A 22920-nucleotide genomic window follows, 5' to 3' on the forward strand; every position below is an offset into this window, starting at 1 on the left:
TGATCCCGGCGTTCTGGGATCGAGTCCCACATCAGGCTCCTCTGCTGGGAGCCTGCTTCTTCCTCTCCCGTTCCCCTGCTGTGTTCCCTCTCTCGCTGGCTGTCTCTCTGTCACATAAATAAATAAAATCTTTAAAAAAAAAAAAAAGAAAGAAAGAAGGGGTTCTCTGGCCAGGCAAGTTTGGGAAACCACCGGGGTTCAACTTACTTCTTTACTCCACGGTTGCCCCGAGCCTCGGATATGCGTGCTGAAGCACGTCCGGGGGCTTTGGCGAGGTGGAAGAAGCTCTGAGTCGGGTATGCCAGATTTCCTGAACTTGCTTGACCACTTCGTTCTTTTCTGTCTTTACGGATCATTTCATTGGACTTATTTGACCTATAATGCCCTTTGAAAAATACCTCATTGTAGTTTGGTTCCTCTAGTTCTGTCTTAATACCATTGATTGGATAGTAACTTTTATTTTTAAAGTAAACTCCATCCCTAACATGGGGCTCGAACTCATGACCGTGAGATCAAGAGTTGCATGCTCTACAGACTGAGCCAGCCAGGCTCCCCTGGCTAGCACTTTTTTTTTTTTTCTTTTTTTAAGATTTTATTGGTTTATTTGAGAGAGAGAGAGAGAGAGAGAGCGAGCGAGCACGCACGCACAAGCAGGGGAGGGGCAGAGGGAGAAGGAGAAGCAGGCTTCCCGCTGAGCAGAGAGACGGATGTAGGGCTCGATCCCAGGACCCTGGGGTCCTGACCTAAGCTGAAGGCAGACGCTTCACTGACTGAGCCACCCAGGCGCCCCTGGCTAGTACTTTTTAAATAGTACCTATGGCTGCTTTAATTTGCTTTTATATTTATTTTTATTTTTCTTGAATACCAACAAATATGAATGCTTTCCTTTGTGTGGGATTGCCTATTTCCTTTGTATATTCATTTAATAGACTTTCTATGTCGCCTTTAAAATGTGATTAATGTTTTATATCATTTAGATATTAATGCTTTGATGTTTTTCCTTTTGTCAGTTTTATTGTCAATAACTGAATGTTTACATAGTTGAGTCTGCAAGTCTTTTTCTTTGTTTTTCCATGTTATTTACTTTAAAGTCCTTCTAGAGGGAGTAGGTAGTGACCTTCTGCTACTTTTTCTCTGATACACAAACAGTTAACTAATTGAGGCTTCTCTAATTTATTTTAATGCTGTTTGATTTTAACTGAAGCTTTGAATGCACTTGGGAAATATCTTGGGTCAGTTCTTGGAACACTAAACTCAGAAGGAATTGTGAGCAAGAATTTAAATCAGAGGCAAAGACGTACGATTTTACAGACTTAGAGAGCAGTGGGACACTGTGTTCCTCGTCTCTTTCAGTGGACGTGAATGGAATATTCAATTGAGAGAGTTAAGCAAGGGTTTGGACCCAGCTTCGCTGCTGGCTGTGACCAAGGACATCTCGAATTGAGAGTCCCCAAGCCACCCCCCCGAACCTGCCCTTCTCTCGGTGTTCTCTGAGTTGGTTGTGAGTCTCCTGCATGCTCCCAGGTCTTCCTTAAATCTTCTTTGTTTCGCCATCCATGATGAGTTCCTGATATTTCCCTGGACCCCATCCCTTCCTGTTCATTGTCTCTGGGCCACCGGGACCACATCCTTTCTTTTCTGGACCATTCAGAGGTTAGCCAGCTCGTGTCCTTCTTCCACACTGTGCCTTAGTCGTCTTTCCTGGTCGATCAGGAGCCTTGTGTGGTCTTGGCGCCTCTCAAAGTGGTGTCAGGAGTCAGTAGTAGTTGCTGCCCTGCCATGATCTAAGGCACCTTACTGGCCTCGTCTTCCCTCCGCCTTCCCTGCACCTGTTGCGTGGACACACGCAGACACGTACTAGCCACACCTGACCCCTGCTTTTCTCTGAACTCCTTGATGTGTGCTGGGCGCTTCCTTTGCACAAAAGCGGTGCTTGGTAAATGCACACTCATTTTACCCTCGTGCCTTTGTTTCCCCTGCAGCATGTAAAGGTGAGCACTGTACAGATCTCCATTCCCTTCCAGCCTCCATTTGGAACCCCTCTTCTCCTTCTCCGTGCTGCATCTGTTGGCTTCCTCCTCTTGCTGTCTGTGTTATGGCATCATTCAGTGAGCTGTCGTTTGCTGTTTGAAAATTGAGCACGTCCTTTATGCAAAGCACAGGGAAGGAGCCATAGTCTAAGGAAAGGGACCTCCATCTGGGATCCTAGATTAAATCTGTTTGCTCTCCTTGGGGGGACAGCTCCCCAACCTCTCTGAGACTCTGTTACCAACCCTTTAAAATGGGGGAGTAAGGACTTTTTTCCCCGTAAACGAAGTAATGGATGTGAAGCGCCCCACCTGGAGTTTCGTGTGTTAGAGTGCCTTGGTAAATGTTCGTGCTGGATTTTGGTGTTCCAGGCATGTCCTCTCACCCACAGCGGGCTAGGTCTGTTCCAGGGAAGGACATTGGTGTATGGACAGCTGGCTTGGGGATTCCTGAGGCCCTCTGACGGGTAAGACCAAACCGCACTTGGGCTGACTGGGAAAACTCACGCTCACTGCGGTCTGTCCCAGGAGCAGTTGGGACCCCAGACGGCAGCGGCAGTTGTCAATGAGCTCCGCGGACAGTGCTGATGCCAAGCGTCCCCAAGAGGAAGGAAAGGACTGGGGCGAAGCGGTGGGTGTGACCCGTGTCGTCCGGAAAGTGCCAGAACCTCAGCCACCTTCCAGGAAGCTTCACAGCTGGGCGTCCGGCCCTGACTACCAGGTACCGTGGTCACTGGAGGGGTTCTGTGCCTGTGATTAGCTTGGGGGACACGCACGCACACACCTGCTCTGTTCAAATTCATCTCACCAGAGTTCCAGAGTTCCAAGACAGCAGCACAACAGCTCGTCTGGTTGTCTGTCCTATGCCTTTGTGCTTCACTGAGCTCCGTGGCTGGGTTCTGAAAAGTCCTAGGTGGACATTTCTTTTTTTTTTTTTTTTAAGATTTTATTTATTTATTTGACAGAAAGAGACAGCCAGTGAGAGAGGGAACACAAGCAGGGGAGTGGGAGAGGAAGAAGCAGGCTCCCAGCGGAGGAGCCCGATGTGGGGCTCGATCCCAGGAACCTGGGATCACGCCCTGAGCCGAAGGCAGACGCCCAACGACTGAGCCACCCAGGCGCCCCTAGGTGGACATTTTTCTCTCTTGATTTTTCATTAAAAAAAAAAAAAAAATTCTTTTAAAATGTTGCAACAGTCACAGACTTACAGAAAAGTTAGAAGCACAATGCAAAGAATATTTTTCTCTGAACCATTTATGGAGTAAGTGGCTAGGCTGGTCAGGCCCTGTCACCGCAGAGCACTTTGGTATTTATTTTCAGCCTCGTAGGTAACCATAGTCAAAACCAGGACGTTAGTGTTGATAATCACTGCTGTCCCATCCTCAGACCCCAGCCAGCTTGTGCCGTTTGTTCCATCAGTGTCCTTAGTACAGAAGAATCCCCTTCAGAAGCACAGGCTGCCCTCCATCCACAGTAGCCCCTCAGCCTTCCTTACTCTCGTGACTTCGACACTCGTGGAGATTGCAAGCCATCCAAGCCATTCCAGATTTTGTGGAATTTACCTCAAGTTGGGTTTGTCCAGTGTTTCCTCACGGTTAGGTCCACGGTTTCCGTTTTTGGCTCGAATGTCTCAGAAATGACACCGACTCCTCGCATCCCACCACGTGACATGATTCCATTCTGTCCGCGCTCTGACAGCCTTCCCTCCGATCTCTTGACTAAGGTTTTAATGTCCACCGAATTTCACACTGTGGAGGTTCTCTCTTCCGCATTTGTAATTGATGAGAAATTTGTGGGGAGATACTTTGAAACTATGACTGTCCAGTTTCCCGTTAAACTTCGTGTTTACTTGTTTATATTAAATGGGCTATAATCTGTTCCTCTCGTTGTTTTGAAGCTGCGAGTGTGTTTGATTTGGCTGTCGGGAGCCTCTTCAGGCTGGCGTCTGTCCCTAATGTGTCCCATCCATTACTGAGCGGTTTCCTTGCTTTCTGATAGGACAAGCTTTTTCTTTTCTTTTCTTTTCTTTTCTTTTCTTTTCTTTTCTTTTTTCTTTTCTTTTCTTCTCTTTTCTTTCCTTTCCTTTTCTTTTCTTTCTTCTTCTCTTCTTCTTCTCTTCTCCTTCTCCTTCTCCTTTCTTCTTTTTTCCCAAGGTCATTTTGTCCTTACCTTGCCTTGCCTGGAATCAGCCCTTATGATGCTTAGAAACCAATGTGTGGGTATCGGGAATGCTCACTCCTCTTGGGGCGTCACTGCTCCTGGGCCTTCTCGGTGGACAGGGTGAGGAAAGCTGTGTACGTATGTACAGATGCGGGTGATACACGTGCGAGTCGGTATTATTTCTTTCTCTGTGTGGAGAACCGTGACTTCACAGTGATATCTCTGGTTGCACACAGTCCAGCTTGGTTCTCCCACCGTGTATCTGTAACTCCTCTCTCCAGCAGTGAGCGTCTGTTCCCATTGTCCCTAGTAGTCACGCTTACTTCATCAGTCCCCCTAGGTGTGACCGGTCTCCCATTTCTCCCCCACCCTCTCTCCCTTGCACAGACGCCCCCCTTTCCCACTCAGCTGTCAGCCCCCCGCCCCACTTGCCCCGAATCTCCCTGCTGGGCCACCTCTCCTTATGCATTGCCTCCTCACCCAGCTTGTTTGGGCTCTAACTCCCACACCAGCCACATCTCCATGTGGACACCCTCCCCTCCCTGCCTGGGCTCTGACCACCTCCCTTGGCCGCCATGACTGCCTGGCACCGGATGCCTGCCTCGCTGGGCCACACTTCATGACTTTGGAACTGATTGTTCAGGGGCGCAGAGTTATTCAAATACATTTGGCAAAACGACAGCAGTAACAGAATTGCCATCTTTAATGCACTTTGCCATTTAAGGGACTCTGGTTCCACATCATATGGGGTGAAAATGCCTTTATCTTCAGTCTTTTGTGTTGAGCACCTACCGTGTGCCAGGCACTGTGCTAGGTATAGGGCACACAGAAGTGAAACAAAATTGACACAGAGCTGTTCTTGGAAATTGCCCTGCAGTTAATCCAGATTTCATTCCTGTATCGGGGTTGCTCAGTACTCACTTCGATCTGCTCGTAAACAACGATGTGAGTTAACGGAGTCAACAAAGAAAAAGACTCTATGATTTATGCATTCAGATTTCTGAAAAGTTCAAACACTTTGCAGAGCACGGGGTCTGGGAAATGGCACTTCAGAAGGGCACTCCAGACGTCTTGCTGCAGTTACACATATGCCCTTTGATTCTGCTCTTTCATTTTTGGGAGCCCGGGGTGGGGAGGGGTAGGTAAATGGTGTAGGCCCGGGGTGCCACCGTGCACAGCGTCCCAGAGCAGGCCTGGTCCCGGGCAACGTGAAAGGGAAGTGCCCACCTCGGCCCCAGTCCCATCATCTGAAAGTGCTTTTATGCTTCCAAGTTCGAAGTTCCTCATCTTCTCTGATTGTCATTATTGTCTCTGGATCACGAGAAGTTAACTTTCAGGAGAGAGTCCTTGACTGTAGTAAATGTGTCACGTGGCGCTTTCGTGCAGGGCTCATGAGCACACGAGAAGAGGCGCAGGTCTTGTTTGTTTATGTTTGAGGACCGATGACCCCTGTGTGCATCCGTCACTAGCACCCGGCACGGGAAGCTCTGGCCTTTGGTGGTCGTTCTTACTGCAGTTGCGGTGACTGGCCTGTTACACCTGCCCGTCCTCTGTGCTGCGATGTACCCTGCCTGCAGCTCCACTCCCGGCACACCAGGGCGAAACCTTCCCAGGGCCGAGAGGGCGTCCCACTGGTTGCCCAGTAACTGGCAACCTGGGAGAGGCTCAGAAGTGGATGAAGTGGCCCAAAGAGATGTTTTTATATGAAAAGTCACTTTGAAACCACATGTCTGACTGAATTTTAATTTCTTGTGCCCCTTTACACCTGGAGCTTTCTGTATTTTCATGGGAGAGAGGGCAGTTTTGTAACTCAGATGACGGATGCGTGGCTGTCTGCTCCTGTCCACTAGCCGTGAGGCCCATCCTGTGCGCGCGTTAGCCGTGTGACCGCGTCTAGGCTCTGTTTCCCGTGTCGGTCACGGTGCAGAGCACTTTGTGTGTCCTTTGTTGCACGTCCACTGTCCCCAGGGCCTCCTTTGTCCCCAGCTTACCCGGGGGGAGCTGAGGTAGAGAACGGCGGCACTTGCCCAGACCTCACTGCACGTTAGTAAAGGGCCAAGCAGGATTGAAACCCAGGTCCACCCAGTACGTGACTGCTGCCTCTTAAAAGTGCTCAGGGGTCTTGGGAAGGAGAACGGATCGCATGGTGGGGTGGACCGTCTCCCGGGCCTGGGGCCCGTTGTTTCATCTGACTTTGTTCTCTGGGCAGAAGGCCTCGCTGGGCAGCATGTTCCGGCAACAGTCTATTGAGGACAAAGAGGACAAGCCACCCCCACGGCAGAAGTTCGTGCAGTCAGAGATGTCCGAGGCGGTGGAGCGAGCCCGCAAGCGCCGGGAGGAGGAGGAGCGCCGAGCCCGGGAAGAGAGGCTGGCTGCCTGTGCCGCCAAGCTCAAGCAGCTGGACCAGAAGTGCAAGCAGGCTCAGAGGGCGGGCGAGGCCCAGAAACAGGCAGAGAAGGAAGTGCCCCGATCTCCAGGCACCGAGAAGCCGCCCCCGCAGGAGAATGGCCCTGCTGTGCGCAAAGGTAAATGCTGGGCCCTGGTGCCATGAACCCGACACCCTGGGCCGTTGGCGGTGCTCTGTTTGCGTCTCCCTGGCTCCTGGCGCACCCCGCGGTGCACAGCGAGGGCATGCGGGGAAGCGGTGGTCCTTGAGTTCTGGCCTGGGTCCACTGTCTGTCGCGGCTCCGCACTGCGCTTCCCCGGCGCTTGTTCCCTCATCTGTGACGTGGGATGGAAGTAGTACAGCCACGGGAGAGAGAGTACGGAAGGCGGGAAGTGTGCGCGTTACCAGCTGTGTCCTTGTCCTCGTCCCTGTTCTCGTTCCTGCCGCTGCTCAACCAGGAGGACTTCAGTACGAGCACAGGGTCCTTACAGTTCATTTCAGAAAATCACAAAGAACGTACTTTTGTGACACTGAGAGAAACCCATCTGCTTGTCAGAGTGCATTCTTCCTGGCATTAATTCTGCAAGGAACGGATCACGTGGCTACGTACGAGACGTTGAACAGCGTTGCGTGGTGGAGAGAGGCTCTTGTAGCAGTTTGAAAGAGCACAGCCAGCTCTGTTCTTTGTGAGATCCTCTTTTTTTTTTTTTTTTTAAGATTTTATTTATTTATCTGAGATAGAGACCGTGAGCAGAAACAGGGAGAGAAAGAGGGAGAAGCAGTCTCCCTGCTGAGCAGGGAGCCCAATGCAGGATCGATCCCAGGACCCTGCTGAGATCTTGACCTGAGCTGAAGGCAGACGCTTCACTGACGGAGCCATGCAGGCGCCCATCTTCGTGATACTCTTAAATGAACTAAAGACACCTCTTTAGGAGAGAAGGGCCTGGTGTTAGGTTCAGTCCCTGAGAGATGCTCAAGCGGGTCTTAACTCCTGACCTGCTGGGCCTCAGCCCCTTCTGGCCAGGGAACTCTGGGAAACCGACAAAGGTTCTGTTTTTTTGACCGGACGTGTGGGTGCGGCCTGTGCCCAGCCTCAGTACTCGCTGAGATGCAAAGTCCGGGAAGTGGGTGCTCTGGTGTGAGCGTGGTCGGTTGAGACGGGTCCTCAGGGCAGGCCTGGGTGCTGCGTGTGCACCTGTCCGGTGCCTCTGCGGCGCCCGCTGGGATGTACCACCGGGTCCCTCAGGCTTCACGTCGAGGTTGGATTGTCCCCTGGAGTGGAATTAAGAATGGAGATGTTAATTACACTTCAGTGAAGCTGGGGACCAAAGGGAAAAAAAAAAAAGGAATGGGAAGCTGGGATGGGGGCAAGAGAGCAGGGAACTGCCCTCCTCCATTTACCGATGAGGAAGCGGGCGAGGAGAGGCGCGGGGCTTTGGCTGCGCTGACTCCTGCTGCTCCGATGATGGGTGTGGGCTGTCGCCGAGCTGGTGGCTGCTCTCCGGTTTACTGGAGTCCTTTTCGGTAAAACCTCTCTCACCTGGAACCAAATCCCAGCCTCACCACAGACTGTGTGATCTCCGGCAGTTCACCTGACCTCTCGACCCTTAGCTTTCTCACCTCCGAAGGGATGGCATCACCGGGAGTCTGTGAGCTCATGCATGCAGGGGCAGTGCCGGGCTCGGGGCCGTGAAGAGGCCGGCAGCGGAATGTCCGTGCCGTCAAGAACGAGCCTTTGCTGTAAACGTTTGGGCGACCCAGCTTTTGTGAGTTCACTGCAGCCATTTTTCTGGTTATTCGTCCTCTAGGCTCTCCTGAGTTCCCTGCCCAGGGAGCCCCCAACACGTTTTCGGAAGAAGCCCCCACGGCTCCTCCAGCTGTGGCCCAGAGCGGCAGCGAGGAGGGGGCCAGGGAGGCTGGGTCCCCTGCACAGGAGTTCAGCAAGTACCAGAAGTCACTTCCTCCCAGATTCCAGCGCCAGCAGCAGCAGCAGCAGCAGGTAAACAGATCGGACTGCTCGGTGGGTGTCCCCTCCCCCTTCGATGGAAATCTGCCCTCCTGTATCCCCGTCACCGGCAGGGATGTCAGGAGCGGCACCTGAAAACTTAGAGCCTTAGAAGATCAGCCCTGGCCATCTTTCATTTTTCCGAGTGATTTCTCCCGTGAAAGAATAAAACCGTTGGTAGCGTATTGGCCGTGCTGTCTGGTGTGGGTAAGGAGGTGTTGGTGCTGTGTGCACTCAGTGCAGTTTGAAGACTGGTGTTTTCATTCAGAGCGGTACACTGTGGCCTCTCCCTAGACTGGCACTGTCCATGCGGGGACCCTCCCGGGGACGGAGGAGGCCCGGCAGGGCTTGGCAAGCTGCCAGAGCAGCGTGCTAGCTTCGGGTTCAGGATGTAGGTGTGAGGGTGTTGAACGGACGGCGAGCCTCACGGTGCAGCTCCCGCAGTAGAGCGCGGCCTTGGACGGGCCCGGAGGTCTGAGTGCGGCCTCGCGTGGCGGTGAGGCTGCGAGGGCTCCCGCGGACTGGCTCGTCCGCGTTAGCGGTTCGTAAACCTCACAAGGGACCTTGTTTGCCCTGGAGAGGATGACGGGGGAGATGGTTGTCGTCACGCCAATCTCTGGTGGCCCCTTGGGCGCACTGTTTGGTGGCTGTGTGTCTTCGAGGAGGGATGCGTGGAGGAACAGGTTCTTACGGACGAGCAGAGCGTTTGGTGGGAAGCGGACGACAGGTGGCCATCGCGTTGCCCGGCGGCTAGATGTGCCGTCAGTCATTGTTAACGCTCGCCGAGCGTGGATCGGAACACGTGTGCCTTAGGAGACAGTTCAGGGTCTTCAGCCTTTTCCGGACTCTCTTTTAGCGGCCTGTGAAGCCTTCACCTCGGCTCCTCCTTTCCCTGGGCCCCCCCGAGGTATCTCAGAGGCTCACCCGGTCCTGAGCTATAAACAGGAAGTGACCTTACTTGTCCTTTGGTGGTGTCGCAGCGTCAGCCGGCATCGTGCGGCGACTCACGGGCTCGGTGGAGAATTAGCGATCAGTAAGGTCTCTGGGGTAACTCCAGCCAGACACAGCCGAAAGAGTTACTCTTCTGGGGGGCGGGGACGGGTGAGTCCTTCCTTAAGAATAGAACGGAGTCTGACAGCACCAGGTTAGCCGAAGGAGCCTGGCAGACAGGCTGTCTGGTCAGGTTCCCTGGAGGCCTGGGGGCCAGACGGAGGAGGAGCTCTGGGTGGAGGCCCGCGGCCCAGAGCTGTGTTTATGGAGTGCTAGCGAGTGGCCACAGAGCTGCCCGGTGCACCCGGCCCGGGCCTTCCTGTTTGCTGACGGGGAGGGCGCAGCTGGTCAGCTCTCCTTGACCCACTCTGCGCCTGACTCCTGCCGGAATGCCGATCCTGGGGGTGCTTGTGAGGGCAGCTGCAGGGGTCAGCGATGCCATGGGGCAGGGCTGGAAGTGAACCCTCACGGGGTCTAGGACCTTGATTTGAATGTTTTGCTGATACCCGTTTGTGCGATGACTTTTCTATGTGCCGTGCCTGGTGGTAGGAGGCAGGGAGACTGCGGTGACCTTGGCGTGTAGTCTCTTACGGTTTTGTGAGGGGGACCAGCAATACTAAATAATAACCTACTGTTAGTGCTGCCGAGGGGAGGAGTCCCGGTGTTGCGGAGCAGAGGACAGCGGCCTGATCTGCCCGCGGACTTGCGGTGGGCTGCCCAGAGGAAGGGCGTTTTAAGCGGAAACCTGAAGGAAGAGCAGGGGTGAGCCAGGATGGAGGGAGCAGGAGCCTTCTAGATGGAGGGCCCAGTGTGCAACCAGGGCCCCACGAGGCAGGCATGCGTGTGTGTGCGCTGAAGCTAGCGGCAGGGAGGGCAGCTCACATGGGGCCTGGTGGGATTCGAGCTGTTCCACGGAGAGCTATGGGCAACCATCAGGGACTCCTCAAGCCCGGGCTTGGCGTGACTGTGCATGTATGGGGGGGGGGTATGTGAGCGTGCGTTTGTGTTGTGTGTGCACGTGAGCGTGTGTGTATGTGGGGGGTATGTGAGCGTGCGTTTGTGTTGTGTGTGCACGTGAGTGTGTGTGTTTGTGGAGGGTACGTGAGCGTGCGTTTGTGTTGTGTGTGCACATGAGCGTGTGTGGGGGGGTATGTGAGCGTGCGTTTGTGTTGTGTGTGCACGTGAGCGTGTGTGTTTGTGGAGGGTATGTGATGCGTTTGTGTTGTGTGTGCACATGAGCGTGTGTATGTGGGGGGTATGTGAGCGTGCGTTTGTGTTGTGTGTGCACATGAGCGTGTGTATGTGGGGGGTATGTGAGCGTGCGTTTGTGTTGTGTGTGCACATGAGCGTGTGTATGTGGGGGGTACGTGAGCGTGCGTTTGTGTTGTGTGTGCACATGAGCGTGTGTATGGGGGGTATGTGAGCATGCGTTTGTGTTGTGTGTGCACATGAGCGTGTGTATGTGGGGGGTATGTGAGCGTGCGTTTGTGTTGTGTGTGCACATGAGCGTGTGTGTGTGCACATGAGCGTGTGTATGTGGGGGGTATGTGAGCGTGCGTTTGTGTTGTGTGTGCACATGAGCGTGTGTACGTGGGGGGTATGTGAGCGTGCGTTTGTGTTGTGTGTGCACGTGAGCGTGTGTATGTGGGGGGTACGTGAGCGTGCGTTTGTGTTGTGTGTGCACGTGTGTGTTTGCAAGTGAGTACACATGCAGGCTCGGGCTCTGCCCCGGGGCACCCGTCTAACCTGCTCTCTCTCCCCGGTCAGGAGCAGCTGTATAAAATGCAGCACTGGCAGCCCGTGTACCCTCCGCCTTCCCACCCACAGCGCACCTTCTACCCCCACCACCCCCAGATGCTGGGCTTCGACCCCAGGTGGATGATGATGCCTTCCTACATGGACCCGAGAATCCCACCCACTCGCGCCCCGGTGGATTTCTACCCCTCCGCCCTCCACCCCTCGGGTAAGCATGCTCCAGTGGGCCACGCCGGTGGAGTCTAGGACGGTGTGGGGGTAAGAGTGTTCCTTCGGGAGGTAGACCCACCTGGACTCCAGTCCGGCCTGTCCTGTAACTCACAGGACCAGTCTGAGTTGTAACGTTTTGTTGTTTGCAAGGTGAGAGTACGTAATAGTACCAGCGCACGGAATCGGCTCATGCGTTGCACATGGTTTTAATGAGTTCTGGTGTTCCTGCTGTGGCGCTGTGTCCCTCTGTCTTTTTTTTTTTTCCATTGAAATGTATCTCTTTCCGTTCGTAATGTTTCTCGTGCCTTCTCTCTTCCTTTTTGTCCTGGGTTTGTCCTTCCCAAGGTTTGTGTAATGCCATTTCTAAAGCAGCGTTGGATTTCTTAATTCCTTCGTTTTATTGGGCTTTTATTTCATTAATTTCTGTTGTTTTCCTCATTAATTCCTTTGGAAATTTTCTGTTCTTTTTAACTAATTGTGGTAAATGTAACATAGCTAACGTGGTTACTTTGTGGTCAGGTGATATTGTCTGGATGATAGAGAACAGGGGTCAGGAAACCTTCCTATAAATGCGAGACAGTCAGTATCTTAGGCTCTGAACATCTACTCCATTTTGCTGTTTTAGAACAAAAATGTTCAAAGATAATAGTAATTGAACGAGCCTGGTCGCTTTCCAATAAAACCTTATTTTTAAAAACAGGTGGCAGGTCAGGTTTCCCTCAAGGGCTTTTGTGCACCAGCCAGCTCCCGATCTAGGTTGCTTGGCATTTGTTGAGATCTTTTTTGTTTTAACATTCTGTGTTTGCTTGAAAAGAACATCATCGTCCAATTGGACGCGGCCCATTACCTGGAACTTGCTGACTGCTGTGCGCACGTACCTATCCCACCACAAGCTCTTACCCCCGATCACTCACCGAGAGTTGTGGGAAGGTCTCCCGCCCTGACCGGAGGTCTGTCGGATCCCTGAGTCTTGTCAGGTTGTGCTGTCTCTGTCTGCAAGCAGACAGGCGTGGAATGATGCACTTGTTCTCCTCGGTGTCACGTCGCACCTGTTACCCCTGATTGTGCCCCCTCCCTCTGATGGCCACTCTGTCTCATGTAAATGTCATCATTCCAGTTTTCTTTTGATGAGTGGTTACTTGGTGTCTTTTTTCCATCTTTTTACTGTCAGCCTCTCTGAGCCCTTTTTCGGGGGAGTTTATACGTACAAGATGTGTATGGTTTTCCCCACTCTGAAAATCTATGACTTTAATTGCCAAAGTGCCTCCCTTTAGATCTTGGGGAGTATAAGATTCGGATTTCCTACTCTCTGCAGAATTTTATGCTTCTGTTTATCTCGCTTTTGTATGCTTTTCTTTTTCTTCCTTTTTTTTGGAGCAAGTTTTCCTGTTCTTTTGGTTGCTGTGCTCTGCGTTCTCTTTCTGCCGTGTTAGAGGTTACCTCACACTCTAACACCCACCTCTGACTTGCCACGGCCAGTCCGCGTCCTTACCCCTGACCTGAGCTCTGATGACCTCATCGGTCTGTCTTCCCGTTGCTCCCTAGAACTGTAGCTCCTTGTTCTCAGGCCCACAACTTCGTCGTCATCGTTTTTGTTGTTTCCTGCAGTCTGTGCTGCTTCCGGTCTGCCTGCCCGTACCCTCGCCGCTTTGCCGCCTTCTCTTTCTTGCGTCGTCCTCCCAGCTGGGTGCAACATGCTGCTCCCTGAAGTACGTTCTCTCAGGTTCTTCAGGAGATTTTTTGGCAGTAGGTTTTCTTTGCCTGAAAAAGTCTTTATGACACCCTTTCTCTAGCGGGGTGTAGAATTCTAGGTTGGCAGTTCTTTCTTTCAGGACCTCGAAGGTAGTATTTCATTTTCTTCGGGCCGCCGTTGCTGCCGAGAGTGACTCGTGTCTGCGTGACCTGCTCTGTTTTCTCGCTGGCTGCTGCTTTTGCTTTTTTTTTTTAATCGCAGTTTCATACTTTTTTTTAAGATTATATTTATTTGTCAGAGCATAAGCAGGGGAGCGGGAGAGGGAGAAGCAGACTGCCCAAGCAGGGAGCCTGCCGTGGGGCCCGGTCCCAGGACCCTGGGACCATGACCTGAGCTGAAGGCAGGCTCACCCCGGAGTCCTGCGGTTTTATGCTTTTGTTTGATCCTTAGCAGTTGGTTCTCGTCCACATAAACTGTCTGTAGATCTTTTAAAGCGGTGACATAGGTAACCAGCATCTGGAGCCTGTTCGGTGAATCTTTATCCTAGTTAATGTTTTCTGGACAGCCGCACATGGGTGTGGGATGGAACGTTCCCTGTTCTTTTGGCCCAGACAACGTTGTTGAGCCTGGTGTTAATGTGCACATCCGGAGTTCCCGTTGCCTTCATGGCAAATTTCCAGAAGTCTTTGAGTGCCCGAGGGGCACGCTTCTTAAAACCCATGTTGTGGATGTGCTTGTGACTGTTGATGGTGTATTCTCTGGTCACTACCTTGTTGATGGCAAAACACCCCTTCTTCTTGCCACCCTTCTTTGTGGGAGCCATTCTGCTGGGCCCCGGTTCACTCTTGCTGCTTTTGAGATCTCTTCTTTCTCTTTATTACTAGAATTTTTTTCTCAAATTTTTATTTTTTTAAAGATTTACTTGTTTATTTCAGAGAATGTGTGTGTGTGACCGGGGGGAAGGGCGGGGGGGCGGGGGGGGGATAAGGTCCTTAAGCTGACTCCCCGCTGAGCACGGAGCCTGACACAGGGCCCGGTCCCGGGACACTGAGATCGTGACCTGAGCCAAAAGCAAATCAAATCTGTTTTTGTGTGTGCATCATACATTTTTTTTAAAGTTCTTAATTTTTTATGCTTGTACTAATTTAAAGCATAATTTCTGGTGTTTATTCTGTTATCTGAAGTTCTCAGGGAGGCACGTAACCCTGTGGCCTGCTGTGGGCTCATGGTGGGCTGCTTCCCACACAGGCTGGTAATTTTGGATTGTGAGTTCACCTTCAACAGAGCTTTATTTATTGTGGAAATCCAGCATGGCTTGAGTGGAGAGTCTGTCCCTCCAGGGTGGTTTTCTCCTGCCAGCCTAGAACCACCTGTTATTCTAACTTGGGACATTTCTGTACCACTCTGGGGCTATAAATCTGAACACTCCTCCCCCCAAACTGCATGAAAGCCGGCACGGCTATACATTCCTAGAAGAGAACTGGTTTTTCCTAACTGGCCCAGGCCAGGACACAGACTTCGTTGTGTCCCTGTACTAAGGAGCATATATTTTAAAATCTGCCTTTAATTGAGGGCCTCTGTCTTGCGCAGCGTCCCAGCTACAGCTCTCTGCCTTGTGCAGAAAAGCCCCATCGCCTGTGCTGTTGGGTGTTAAAGACCAAGCCCGTAGTTCTGGGACTGACAGGTGTTTCCCGTTTTCTTGGGAACCTCGGCGGGGGAATGTTTGATACATTCTGTGCAGCGTTTTTGTGGCAGTGTTCGTGGTAGTGGGGTTTTTCAGGTAATAAGAGCTGCCGTATTGCGAGAAGCAAGCCGATGTACAGTGTCCGTGTCCATGTCCAAGCACATGCCTCATCGTCAGTACTTAATGAGCGGTATGGGATTTTAGAGCCCCAGAGAGGGTCTCCACCACTGGACTCTCACTAACTTTATGCTGGGGTCCTGTATCAGTGGCATTTGAACAGGGCACTCCGCAGCTGCAGAAAAGCTTTAAACCCACTGGCTTCATGTCGAACCATTTTCGGGCCGGATTATCTCAGGAAAAGATGGGCACAGTAAAGTGTGTGGCTGCTAATACGCTTTGTGAAGAGAGTATTGGAAAAATCAGATCTTTTTCTCTCCGTGGGCTTAGGCCCGACAAGACCTTAATTTCTGCACTGCCCCCCTCCCTCCCTTCCCCCACTTGATCATCAACACGGACAGACATGCGGGGGGGGGGGTCGCTTTCCCTGCCAGCTTCTGTCTGGTGGGATGAGGTGTCCCCTGTCTCTCTCTCTCTCTCTCTCTCTCTTTTTAAGACTTATTTGAGGCAGAGGGAGAGAGAGAATCTTCATGCAGACTCCCCGCTGAACGTGGAGCCTGCCTCTGGGCTCAGTCCCACACCCCTGAGATGATGACCTGAGTTGAAACAAGAGTCAGACGCTTAACCGAATGAGCCACCCAGGCGCCCCTGTCCTCTGTCTCTTAATCACCTCAGGCCAGTTAACAGTTTGTTGTCATCTGTGTGTGCTCCTGCCCCCATTCACTGTGCAAAAATGTGGAGTGTTGCAGTCAGTCTTGGGGCTAGAAGTAGAAGGAACTGGGGTGCTTGGCTGGCACGTTCGGCGGAGCATCTGACTCTTAATCCTGGGGTTGTGGGTTTGAGCCCCATGTGGGGTGTAGCGATGACTTAAAAATAAAATCTTAAAACCAAAACAACAAAAACAAACGAAACCAAAGTCGCTTCCCTAGTTGTCTTGGGCGGGTTTTTGAAGCAGGCGGATGCCGGCTCTCGGTCCCCGTGAGCTCTGGCATGCAGCTCGTCTTCCTTGTGTGTGTAGGAGACCTCGGGTGTCTCTGCTTGCGCATAGACCCTCGTGGCTGACGGGTTGGCCCCTCTAGCCTTCTGCTGATGGGAGGACCTCTCCAGTTAGCTATTTCCTGTTTCCATTTGCCAGTTTGGTGCACTTTTCAACAAGGGGTTCTGAACCTGGGAGCTCAGGTTGTACTTCACGGGCCCTAAGGACAGGTCTTTCGGACACCTCATGTTGCATGCTCGTGTGCTTTCAGAGGTTCTGTGGTCAGAGAGTGTGGAGTGATGGTGGGCAGGTGGGGTGCTCTGTCCACGTGATAGGGTGACTGTTGTCTCCTTTGGGCCTCTGGTTGCCCCTGAACGAGCCGTTACAGATTAGTTCTTTGCCTTTGCCTTCTTCAGGATTGATGAAGCCCATGATGCCCCAAGATTCCCTCAGTGGGGCTGGCTGTCGCTCTGAGGACCAGAACTGTGTGCCCCCGCTGCAAGAAAGGAAGGTGGCCACCCTCGATCCAGCCCCTGTGTGGAGCCCGGAGGGTTACATGGCGTTGCAGAGCAAGGGCTACTCGCTTCCCCAGCCGAAATCGAATGACACTTTGGCCATGGACATGCACGTCAGGTGAGATGAAACTTGGCCCTATTGGCCTGCCGTTGAAGGCAGAATCTCCGTGTCCCGCTAGCAAGGGGCTCTGGGGTGAAGCACTGTCCCCAGAGGCACTGCCCGGAGAAGGGGCGCTTTGCAGGGACTGGCAGTGCCCCCCGGGGATGGAGAGTGTGATGAGGTTTGCTTGAAGGCTTTTTGTATGAGAGGCGATCACCTGTCGGGGAGACTGGCAGCAGCCAAGGAGAGGTCCTGGGTCAGAGGCAGATCTGTAGAAACTTGGGTCAGGGCGCGGGGTGGGGCCTGGTGGGGTCGAGTGCCCGGGTCATGGCTCCTTCCTGTGAAAGTGAAGCAAGCGGGCCCTGCTGGCCCAGTGCCCCAGACTCTCCGTGGACTCCCAGGCTCCAGCTTGTCGTCTGAACCAGAGGATCCCCAGCTGCTCTGCCTCCAGGTGGCACGCTGAGCCCACCAGCAGCCAGCACACTCTTCAGTCCGGACTCCGGGGGGCCGCCCGGCAATCCATGGCCCAGCAGCTCTGAGACGTGTTTAAAGATAGAGCAAATGTTGGTGCTTATGTTTTTGGTGTTTTTTTTTTTTTTCTTTTTCGTTTTCTTTTTAAAAAAAAAAATTTTTTTTTTTTTTTTTTAACTAAGCTCTGTGTTCAGCATGGAAACCAGGAACCAGGCTCCAATCACATTGACTGATTTTTCTGGTTCCTTTTCAGGAATGAAAGCTCTTACTCTGCCTCACCCGGAAGGTCAGGGGGCGTAGGCGCCCAGCGCGATCTCCTTGAGGAGAGAGGGGAGGAGTTCTTGAGTGCTTTTGACAAGAAGGCCCAAGCAGACTTTGACAGCTGTGTCTCTTCTCAAAGAATAGGCCAGGAGCTTTTGTTTCCACCCCAAGAAAATGTTCAGGAAGCAGGTGCTCCTGGGGGTCCCACCCCAGACCTCAGGTGTTCCCCACTGGAACCTGACTTTGCCCCAGCCGAGAAAAAGCCAGAATATAGCAGTTGGGACGTTAGCCACCCACCAGAGGCCACTGACACAGCCAACGGCATCGAGAAGGGGGCACCCCGGGAGGAGCCATCCTTTAACGTCACCTCCTGGGAGAAGGAAGGGAGCCCCAACAAACAGCCATCCCTGGAGCCCGAGTGGACGCCCGAGCCCCGGGGCCCCGGCAGCCAGCACCCGGAGCAGACCAGCAGGACGCGGAGGTCGGGGCCCATCAAGAAGCCCGTCCTGAAAGCCCTCAAGGTAGAGGACAAGGAGAAGGAACTTGAGAAGCTGAAGCAGGAACTGGGGGAGGAGAGTACCCGTGTGGCCAAGGAGAAGGGGCCGGTTCGCACGGCAGACAAGGGCGAGGACGAAGAGAACGACCCCGCGCTGGCCAATTCGTCCCCCTCCCCCTTGGAGGACCAGGGCTCTGCCCGCGTGAGTTTGGGCCGCGAGGCCAGCAGGTGCGAAGAGGACGAGAAGCCCGACAGGGCCTGGGAGAGCAGACCCTGCCGGGAGTCCAGCGACACTCCCCCGATAAAGAGGAACAACTGGATCTTTATTGATGAGGAGCAAGCCTTTGGGGGCCGAGGGCAGGCCCGGGGCCGCGGCCGCGGCTTCCGAGAGTTCACCTTCCGCGGGCGGCCTGCAGGCGGCGGCCCCAGCCTCTGCGGTGGGGGGGTGCTCGGGGCGCGGGGCATCTACAGCGGCAGCCAGAGGAGCGGCCGCGGCCGGGGCCTGCGGGACTTCGGCCAGCCCGAAGACTTCCCCAGGGCTAAGCCGCGGCGGCGCATCGCCAGCGAGACCCACAGCGAGGGCTCCGAGTACGAAGAGCTTCCCAAGCGGCGGCGGCAGCGAGGCTCGGAGAATGGGAGTGAAGGCTCACTCCTGGAGCGGGAGGGCAGCGCCCTGAGGAAGGGTGACTTCAGGGACTCCTGGCGCTCCAACAAGGTGTGCTCTGAGGACCCCAGCGGCCTGGAGGCCAAGAGCCGAGGCCCTCGCGCCTTTGGCCGGGCACTCCCTCCCCGACTGAGTAGCTGTGGCTATGGGCGGAGAACCTTCGTGTCCAAAGAGGCTGCCCACTGGCAGAGCAAGAGCCCGGGTGCCTCCTGGCAGGAGTACAGCTCTGCGGACGCGTGCGGGCCCCGGCGACCTGCAGAGAGAGACTGTGTCCCTGATGCCTACAGACATTCTGACTCGTTTGGTGCCAGGGCTTTTGAGGACGGCCGCCTGGAGGACAAGAGGCCCTTCTTCCCCGATGACCATGCTGCCGACGCGGAAGGCACAGAGAACCGGCCCTTCCGGAGAAGGCGTCCCCCGCGCCAGGACAAGCCGCCGCGATTCCGCCGCCTCCGGCAGGAGCGAGAATCCCTGGGCCTGTGGGGGCCCGAGGAGGAGCCCCACCTGCTGGCAGGGCCGTGGCCGGGCCGGCCCAAGCTCTGCCCCGGGGACAAGAGCGGGTCCCCCGAGCTCTCGTACCAGAACTCGTCCGATCATGCCAACGAGGAGTGGGAGACGGCCTCCGAGAGCAGTGACTTCAGCGAGAGGCGGGAGCGGCGCGAGGGCCCCGGGGCCGAGCCCGACCCCCAGGCGGACGGCAGCCTCCCCGGGGCTGCTGTGGGCGAGAAGAAGGAGCTGGCCAAGAGGAGCTTCTCCAGCCAGAGGCCCCTGGCCGACAGGCAGAGCCGAAAGCTGGAGCCGGGGGGGTTTGGGGAGAAGTCCATTAGGCCAGGTGGTGGTGACACTTCTCCCCGTTATGAGAGCCAACAGAATGGGACGCCTTTGAAAGCCAAAAGGTAAAACACGAACCCAACCCCAGGCTCTTTTCTGTTGCTGTTCTGTTATTAAGCCCGTTTTTTAAGCAGCACTCCATGCATGCGTGTCCCGGAGTGTGTCAGGAGCCCCGACTGTCCCTCTGTTGGCCCCGGGGCGCCTGCCCGCCGCAGCCATTGTGTTTGAGCGTCTCCATCACTTGCTCTTGCACTGCTTGTCTGCTGCTCTTGTGGCGTGTTATTGTCGTCGTTGTCGTGGCATGAAAACCAGAACTTAGAGTCCCCACCCAGCGGTCTTCGTGTGACGGCTGTCCCGGCACCTGGCCCGCGCATTCAGCCTCTGTAAGCGCTCTTGCCGCCCCACTGAGGGGACACTGCCTGTGCACGGTGCCAGTCCCCCAGATTCCTCTGCCCCAGGGCTGCTGTCACCCGGCGTCCCGCGGAGGCCTCCGGCCTCCTGGCCCCTGGGGGGACAGGTCTTCCCGAGTCCACCTCTTGACAGGAGACACGGCTCCACTTTGGGGATTAACCGCCGCCTTGTCGAAAGAGCCAGGCAGTAGGAGCAGGGAATGAGCCGCCCGAGGCCCTGTGAGCATCTCTCATTGGACCTAGAGGCTTTAGGTGGCCGGTCAGTGCTCTGGGGCGGCTCATTGCCCACAGGCTACCCAGAGTCAGGGAAAGGGGAGACACGTGCAGGGGGTCACTTGTGCAGCCTGATTTCCTGGTCACACACGGGCCACACCTCAGGCCAAGGAAGGCTGCTTCCTGCCTCCCAACCTCCTTAGAATCCAGAGCCAGAAACTTGGGGTGGAATTTATTCAGAGCCCCAGAGGAGCCCTCAGGGAATGCTGATCCCTTCCAGGTGTCGGGCCAGCCTCGCTGTCCTGGCCCCAGATGCTGAGACTTGGCTGTGCTTCCGATTTCTGCCAAGAGCCTTGTGCTAGGGCCGGGCCTGGCTCCTTGCTGGCCAGTGTCCTATGCCAGGAGCAGAAAGTCCTGTGGCTCTGCTTGGAGCATCCCCTTCATTGTCTCCTTTGCGCAGGCCCGCTGAGTTTGGCACATGGTGGGAAGGAACAGAGGCGCTGAGCCCTGGAAGGGGCGGGGGAAGAGCGGTGTTCCCCGTGAGCGGGCAGAACGGCAGTGGTGTGGCAGGCGGGGGTGGGGGGTGCACATGGCCTCATGCACCTCTGGCAGAGAGCAGCTTCGACCGAACGAAGGGGACACTGTAGGTCAGGGCGTGTGTCCATGTGCGTGCCGTGCGCACATGTAGGTTTTCCTTTTCTCTCCTCCTCCAGCCTTCAGCTGCGTCGGAGCTAACCAGGTCCTCCTTCCTTTACAGGTCCCCAGAGGAGGCCTTGCCTGGAGGTCTTGGTTGCAGCGGTGGGAGCAGCCACTATGCGTTGGAGCGGGCAGCCCACGCCACTTCTGATGTCCCCGAAGCCCCCTGTGAGAAGGCAGAGAAGGAGGCCAAGCTGGCTGCTCAGAGGGCGGGTGAACAGGGAGAGACCCTGAAACAGTTTGACCTGAACTATGGAAGTGAGTCTGTCTTCAGGGGGAAGGAGAGCCAGGCTGCTGAGGGCCACGGCAGCCTCCGTGGGGCTGCTGGGTTTGCTCCTTCTCTGAGTGTCGTGGCCTCCGGGCAGGTGGTGGGCTAAATTCCAGGGCTGTATGGGTGAGCAGAACAGATAGGATTCCTACCTTCACGTTGCTTAAAGCCTTGCCGCCCCCAGAGCCGCCCCACGGTGTCCCAGTTTTAAAGGGGGGGACCTGCGGCCCAGAGAGGTTGAGTGGTTTGTCTAGGTCATGCGTTGGTCAGGGGCAGAGCTGGGACTTCGGTGTTTCTGTCTCCAGAGACTGTCTTCTTAACTGTAGTGCTCCGCAGCTCTCTGGTTTGGGGTAACCATGTGCTGAGGGGTCATGGGGAGGGTGTAGAGATCCCAGCAGGATTTCTGCAGACCCTGGGAACCCGCTCTGCTCCTTGGAGGCCTCAAGCCAGGTACTGCCCAGCCTTCTGAGCTGAGCCGTCCTTAGATACCAGCAGCTGGTAGGGTTGGATTATCTTTTCTTGTGATGAATGGAAACACTGTCCCTTCTCGTGAAATCTGGGTTCAGATTCCATCATTGAAAACTGCGGGTCCAGCCCTGGTGAGGAGAGTGAGGTGGGCCCCATGGCTGGTGAGGGCTTCATCGAGGTCCTGACCAAGAAGCAGCGCCGTCTGCTGGAGGAAGAGAGGAGGAAGAAGGAGCAGGCTGTGCAGGTAAGGGGGCTGGCGGGGAGGGCAGGCCGGTACAGAGAAACCCAGAGCCCGAAGGGTGAGAGTTCTGAATGAAGCCCAAGATAGACGAGGGGGAGGAGGGAGTGCTGCTGTGGCGTGGGTTGTGGCCCAGGACCCACCACCACCCCTGTTGTCCTGTGGGAGGAGGGGGTGGTGTCCCTATTCTCAAAGAGGGTGATTTGTCCCTGGTGACAGCAGTAGGATGCAGACCTCCATCAGCTCCTCTAAGCCCACCCTCCTCCCACTGCTCTGGCCTGTGTGGGATGAGATTTGTCACCCGGGGCGTCACGAGGGTCGAAGACCCTGTCCTCAAACGCAGTCAGGTCTGGCCACTGCGCACCCAGCCTCTGCGGTCTGTGTCCGTGGGTCTGTCGGCCCCTTCCAAGGGTGGTCTGGTTGGCATTGCCATTTACCTGTGGTCGAGGTGTCGAGAGGCGAGCATTCCAGCACCTCCGGAACAGTTTCTGACGGTATGGTTTGGGGGCCCAGGGTGCTCTCCCTGGGAAGAACTTGTCGTTCTTCATGCTTCACATCGAGGCTGGACTGCATCACCTTTTTTTCCTCAGATGCCTGTCAAGGGGCGCGGTCTTTCCTCCCGTATTCCTCCTCGGTTTGCTAAAAAGCAGAACAACTTGTGCCTGGAGCAGAGCGACGTGACCGTGCCCGGCAGTAGCCTGGGCACCGAGATTTGGGAGAGCAGCAGCCAAGGTAAGAGCTGGGTGCTTGGGCTCAGCTGCGGGGCCTAGGGCCGTCCCCCGGGCCCGGGGTCCCCTCTCGGGAGCATCCTGCTTTGGGGCCGTGGATGCCCGGGGAGCTTTGCCTGTTTCCTGCGTCCTCTTCAGGGCCACAGTGTTCGATACCATCTCAGCCCCTGAACGGAAGCAAGCTCTCCCTGCCCGAGATTTGGGGCGAGAGCACAGCATTCCGTGCGTCCGGTGGTCTGGACGATGAGAGCTCCCGCCCCTGTCTGTCCCCCTTTCTTCTTACCTGTGGAAGAGTGGCAGGTGACTGACTCGAGGGAGGCGAAGAGAGTCAGATGCTCTCTTAGCAACACAGAGTGAGGGGACCCGACTCTTTGGAAAATTTGTTTCCCTGAACTTCTTAAAACAATTCCAAATCCAGAACTCTTTTTCTGGTAACTTTTCATTTTAAAATACAAAACCATTTTAATCAAGCAGATTCTTTAATGCCTCCTCTGGGCAGAGCCCTGCAGAGTGCACAGGTGAATGAAAGAAGGACACACGATGCCTCACAGGGGAGCT

General features: G+C 54.7%; 1 protein-coding gene across 1 annotated transcript in view; it reads left to right on the forward strand.

The window, feature by feature from the left end:
• PRRC2B (proline rich coiled-coil 2B) overlaps window positions 1-22920 on the forward strand; it is an 84464-nt gene that overhangs the window by 47417 nt on the left and 14127 nt on the right. Inside the window, exons 11-19 of the mRNA XM_040632091.1 lie at window positions 2556-2748; window positions 6397-6712; window positions 8382-8572; window positions 11336-11531; window positions 16420-16636; window positions 17343-19406; window positions 20722-20918; window positions 21495-21640; window positions 22225-22366. Of these exons, the coding sequence (XP_040488025.1) occupies window positions 2556-2748; window positions 6397-6712; window positions 8382-8572; window positions 11336-11531; window positions 16420-16636; window positions 17343-19406; window positions 20722-20918; window positions 21495-21640; window positions 22225-22366 (3662 nt within the window). The remainder of the gene's footprint in view (window positions 1-2555; window positions 2749-6396; window positions 6713-8381; window positions 8573-11335; window positions 11532-16419; window positions 16637-17342; window positions 19407-20721; window positions 20919-21494; window positions 21641-22224; window positions 22367-22920) is intronic.

This window comes from Ursus maritimus, unplaced genomic scaffold, assembly GCF_017311325.1.
Source record: "Ursus maritimus isolate PB19 unplaced genomic scaffold, ASM1731132v1 scaffold_17, whole genome shotgun sequence".
In the NCBI taxonomy this organism is placed as follows: Eukaryota; Metazoa; Chordata; class Mammalia; order Carnivora; family Ursidae; genus Ursus; species Ursus maritimus.